This window comes from Pteropus vampyrus, unplaced genomic scaffold (genome assembly GCF_000151845.1).
Source record: "Pteropus vampyrus isolate Shadow unplaced genomic scaffold, Pvam_2.0 Scaffold120, whole genome shotgun sequence".
NCBI lineage: Eukaryota > Metazoa > Chordata > Mammalia > Chiroptera > Pteropodidae > Pteropus > Pteropus vampyrus.
In genome coordinates, this window is record NW_011888901.1 from 2,782,171 (window position 1) to 2,787,963 (window position 5,793).

General features: G+C 46.5%; 1 protein-coding gene across 2 annotated transcripts in view; it reads right to left on the minus strand.

Moving 5' to 3' along the window:
• The window catches only part of CCDC93 (coiled-coil domain containing 93), an 85,792-nt gene that overhangs the window by 12,555 nt on the left and 67,444 nt on the right, over window positions 1-5,793 (minus strand). For both annotated transcript variants that reach the window (XM_011366070.2, XM_011366071.2), the window contains exon 20: window positions 365-447. In XM_011366070.2, the coding sequence (XP_011364372.1) occupies window positions 365-447 (83 nt within the window). The remainder of the gene's footprint in view (window positions 1-364; window positions 448-5,793) is intronic.

Below are 5,793 nucleotides of genomic sequence, written 5' to 3' on the forward strand. Positions count from 1 at the left end.
AGTTACGCTAGCAAGCCTTTCCCATGCTGGGTTGGAAGACCCCAATACTAGGATGTGTAGCAGAGCTATCCCCCAGGTCTGACACCTCCATATGCACCTCTTGAGCTTCCATATGTTTCTCCTAAGGACAGCATTTCTCAGACAGTACTGGGCAACAGCCAGTCTCACTTCACTCCAGACAACATGAACTCCCACGGAATCTTACACTTTCTGTCTCCATATCCCAGCACTGGGCATACAACAGATGTTCCTTCTGCTTAAACTGAATGCACCCCAGACACCAAATTCATTTGAACTTTCTGGGGTCAACAGCACTGGCAGGGGCTCATCTGATTAAGTATTTTCTTTTTATAACGATTCTTACCTCTTTTTCCAAATAAACCTTTTTATCGTCTAGGGTATTATATAAAGTGAAGAACTGCTTGGTTTCCTTGTGTACTGCAGAAACTGTAAATGCAAAAAAATCAGCACAGAAATAAGAATTCGCATCAAAATGACTCTAAGCACTCTCTCCCCTGAGGCACCCCCTGTAGGACTCAGACCTGTCAGAACTGGTACTCTTGCCAGCAGTCTGGGCAGAAGCCCCGCAGGGCACAAAACTCTGTGCAGAGCTGCAGCAGGCTGATGGCAAGTAGCCAGTTCTGACTGGTCTCACCAAGAGGAGGGGCGAGAGGAACCATTCAGGCGTGGGACAGGCAGGTTTCGGAGAAGTCCTTCAGGTGAGGAGTCCTGGGAGGAAGGCAGCAAAGATGAGGAAGCTGCCACCTCACCTCTCACTGTTTGTGTGGCCTCCTTCCGCCCCCCACCCCCAGGAGCAAGGGCCGCAGCCCATGCTTAGCACAGGCCTATTCAAGAGAACCTCCGGAGTATCTCCTCGATGAACAATATGCCCAATCCAGGCGGAATACGAGCCCAATGAAGTAAATTCTCTTCCTATTCCTGTGCATATGACCAAGGTGACACTAATTTACCAGAGCTCCCCACATCTCTACGTATAAAATTACTCTGCATCTCTGTCCACCTCCCCTTCTTCACTCTTCCCTACAGAAGAATGACTTACAAGCAAATGGCCAAATTTCAGGACTGTGAGTGTGCCGTGTTCACCAGAGAATGAGGTCACTGAGGTGAAGAGTTCCTACCCAAACTCACCCCTTCTGCTCTGTGGCTGGGCAGCTGGGCAGCCCCATGTAGCTCTGAGCCTACGCGAGCGACTTCCTCACTGCTCTAAATTTCCATAATACGCAGCCGCCCATAGAGAGATATAATCCCAAGACCTAAATTCACCGTCAGGCTTTGAGCCTAAGCTGAGAGCTTCAGTGAAGCTATAGCTAACGATCCTGATGCATAATGGTTATCCGGCACCGGCCAACACTACAGTGGAGTCTGGTTTTCCATGGGCTCTGGCTCCCCGAAAATGGGTTCCCTCTGGAACAGCACAAGTGGGGGAAGGGAGAGCAGGCCTGGTCAATTTTGGTTTCCTTGGGCAACTTCCATTAACATTTAAATCCGATTCTTTAAGCCAAACAGTCAACTTTTAACTTTCATACCCAGTAATATCTGTGTCTCCCACCAGTAGTGCAGCTCAAAGATGGGTGGAGGTCAGGGAGATTTGGGAGATTTGCTGAACATACCTGGTATCAGAAGTCAATAATCTGTTACAAATACTTTGAAGCAACAGTTAAAAATGGCCCCAACATCTAAATACCTAATTTGTCTAAAAATCACATCACAAACTACTCAATATGAAGTAGTATTATTATTGATAATAGCTTTAGAACAGTGGTACTGAATCCTGGCTGAAAAAGGGAATCACCTGGGGAGTTTTAAAGTCCCATGACCAATTAAATGAGATTTTCTGGGGACAGGGTCCAGGTGATTACAATGGGTAGCCAATGTTGAAAATTGCTGTCATAGATAAACCAGTCAACTTTTAGCTTTATTGCTCAGGAATGGAATTGTCTCCCTTACTCCATCCAGCTCAAAGATTGGGTGGGAGACACAGGTGTTTGATGATAATTAAAAAATGAATGATGTAGACATTTTCGTGCAACTGACTGAAAAAGGTCTTTGGTATAAAAATGTCCTATCATAAAATAACTTTAACATGTTATTAACAAATATACAGATATAAGGTATTATTACTTCCTATTTTTAATAATAGCTTTAAAGTAAGCAGGGTAGAAAATTAAGGGAAAAGATTTAACTTAAGGCAGTTTTTCTGCTGAGAAACTGCCATTGTTGATACCTGCCCTTGATCATTTGAATCGAATGTAGTGACTGTATAAATCCTGAGGATGGTAGGGTAAGACATGTGAAAAGAAGTATGATTCTGGATTCAAGTAAGTACAATGTTCTATATTGAACCAGGAAGGATGCTTGAGAGGCCAAGATCTCAAGGTGATATGAGGAGGATTTTAAAGAAGGGTTGAAGTTTGCCAGGTAGGAACTGCAGAACATTGGCAACTGGACTTGGGGACCAGCTCACAGGCCAAGATGCAGATGCCCTCCTGGGAAGGATGAAGCACTGAGGGACTGTGGGGTATAGGGGAGGGAGAGCCAGCCAGTGATGCTGGCCCAGTGATGCAGGACTTTATCAGTGCTCTTAGGATTCTGAAGATTATCCAGTAAGTTATAAGGAGTTATTAAATATTAAAACTCTTAAAGAATGTAAATGATCAAATTTATGTTTGAGAAAGATCTCTCAGGCAAGATTGCAGGGAAGGGGTGAGAATGTAGGCAGTGATGAGATGGTAGCTACAGTAGTTCAGAAGAAATGGACTTGATCATTACTCAGAAACAGAGCTGGCAGAGCATCATGAGTCAGAGTGGACCAAGGAGGGCCCAGCTTGTCTAGACAGTGATCCCAGTGACTAAGGGGAAAAACAGGGTACGGAGGCTACATTCAATTTTGTACCTATACAATCAGAAATGTCTAGGGGCCATGCAAGAATAGGACTCTATATCAGCGGTCCTCAATCTTTTTGACACCAGGAACCAGTGCTCCTATGAGAATCTAATGGCTGATAATCTGCGGTGGAGCTGAGGCAGTGATGCTAGTGCAGGGGAGTGGTTGCAAATACAGATGAAGCTTCGCTTGCTCACCCCAGCGCTTACTTCCTGCTGTGCGGCCTGGTTCCTAACAGGCCATGGACCGGTACCGGTCTGTGGCCTGGGAGCTGGGACCCCTGGCCTAGAGGAAGAAGTGATGGTCCAGGGCCTATTTATAGACGATATCTGAGCTAGGTCTTGAAAGCTTTGTCAGATACAAAAGAAAGGGCCCCAGACACAGGTAATAGGAAGTGTCAAGACCTCAGGTGTCAAAGTGCATAGTGTGTTCAGAGGCAGTATGTGAACTGGTGAGGCCAGAGTGTGGGCTTAGAGTAGGAAGGGGGACCCCAGGCAGCCATTTAGACTAGGGAAGATTCCGGGCAAAATAAGGAGATAGCCTTTATTCTAAAGTTTTGCCAGCAGAGGAAGAAGTGACACAATCACATGTGTGGATGAGATACTTGCAGAAGGGACTGCAAACCAGCTAATGGTCATTCAGCTGACTTATGATGTAAATAAGAACAGATATAGCAGTAGCAGTGGAAACAGAAAGGCAGTGACAACTCTGAGGGCCACCCTGAGCCTGACAAGATGTGGTCACTGATTTAGGCTGAGGGAGATCCAGTCCTGGATTACTAGGTGAATATTATGCTATTAAAGGCAAGGACATCAGCCAGAAAGTTTGTGGAGGAGGACAGTGAGAGATGCTGGGGCTGATGTTCAGGGTAATGCTGGAAAGTGGCTGGGAAGCTCAGTGGAGCCAAATGGCTGACTGGGATTAGGGCTGGTTCGAAACATTACTCTAAAAGCTCAATTAGCGTAAACAATCCAGTATAAGCACCTCAGTGCCACTCCCAGGATTATGGGTATCCCACTAACAGGCAAGGTAAAATAAGTGCTGAGTGGGCCTGCCGATAACACAGAGCCCATTCTGGTGGTGGATTTCAAAGACTGTACTATGATGCACACTCCACCACGCTAAAATGGGACAAAGCCCCTCGCCTCCCATCTCTCCCAGGACCAGCCTTGAGAGCTTGTTAGTGGTCGATGCACCTACTCTGGCGGTAGAGTTCAATAAATCTCTTCTGATACTGTATTAGTTCGGCTCGGCTGGGCACTTCATCAATCTTGCGATGCAAAATTGCAATTTCTCGATTTCTTCGAGCCTAAATGCAAAAGGGAAGAGACAACATTATTTAGTAAAAGGCCTTATGTGTTCTCTGGGGAGCTAAACATTACTCCAAAACCCTACCTGAGCATAATCACATGCCCTGGAATGCAGGCCCAAAATTCTGCTGCTGGCCAGAGGTCCCCATCTCAAATTATGACTGACTCTCCACTTTGCAATACATGGAGAAGGTATGGCTGGAAACTGGAACCACAGTAGGCAACAAATTAATGGATCAGGAAGGAGGAGTCTGAATGGGACGGGCCTGTGGCCAGAGGCCCCAGCCAGAGCACCAGGCTCCCAAGTAACTGATTCTACCAGTGCCAGATGACGAGGAACTGATGCCGCCCTGCTGCTTCCATATACCAAATTCCTTCTCTTGGTTGAAAAGCTCCCACAATTGATTCCTAAAATACCTTTCCAGCATTTTCTCTCTACCAGGAGCTGGGAGAATACTGGCCAAACTGCCCCACTGATTACATCCAAAGCAGCAGGGCAGTGGGTGTGGCACAGGGGCGAGCAGGCTCTTTATGCAGGCAGCTCAGAGCACCACCTTCCCCAGCAAGACCGCTGCCTGAAGGAAGTTGTTCAGCTCCCACCATACATTTCAGGTCTTAGGACTAAGTGGGCTCTCATTGTTGCCTCTCTTTTGTGCCTCTCCAAGTTCTAGCTCTCTGGGCCTGCTTTACTCACAACAGCAGATGTGGGTCTCTAATTCACTGGGTAAATACAAGCCTCCAGGTGAGAAACCCATCACCTACTCTGGTTCGAGGGAAAGATGTATTCCTTTCACCCCAAGGCTACACCCTCCATGGGTGCTCAGGCTCTGACTCCACTGCCCCATCCCAGGAATCTAACGATATAATTACTCATTCTTTTACTGTATCTCTAACCTCTCCCTTTTTACTGGCTCCTTCTCATTAGCATTTAAATACGTTCAGGTCCTTCACTCCTTATAAAAAAGCCCTTCTTTGAACCCAGATCATCTTTCACTACCAGCCTTTCCCCTTCCTTCAACAAACTTCCTGAGAGCCACATACCCTCCTCCCTCCGTGCCTCTAACTCCCCACTGCCCTCCGGTCATCCTTCACCCACTGCAGCTGGCTTCTTCCAACACCCACTGAAACCTGCCAAGGTCACAGACCTCTGGGATACATCTAATAGGTAATTTTGTTTCTAGCTTTCTTGACTTCTAGCAACATTTACTGTTCTCTCTACTGATCCGTCTGCTGAGCTCCCATGAGACCTTGGGCTCATGTTTTTGTCGCCTCTGGCTGCCTGCTCAGTCTCAACCCTCATTGAATTCCTCCTTTTTCTCAGTTTATTCTTACACAGGGTTTAGTCCCAGGGCCTCTTCTCAGCCTACATTTTCACAGCGTCAGTTATCACCTACACAGTGCTGCCACTCAATCTCCAGCTCAGACTATGCTGAGCATCAAACCCAACACCCATCACTTCTTAGACATTTCTACGTAGTTGAGTATCCCAACCTTTAAAAGCCCAAAATGAATGTCAGTGACATTCTTAGTCACACTCCCACCTGGTTTAGCCCTATTCTTTCTCCTTTAATGTTTTTT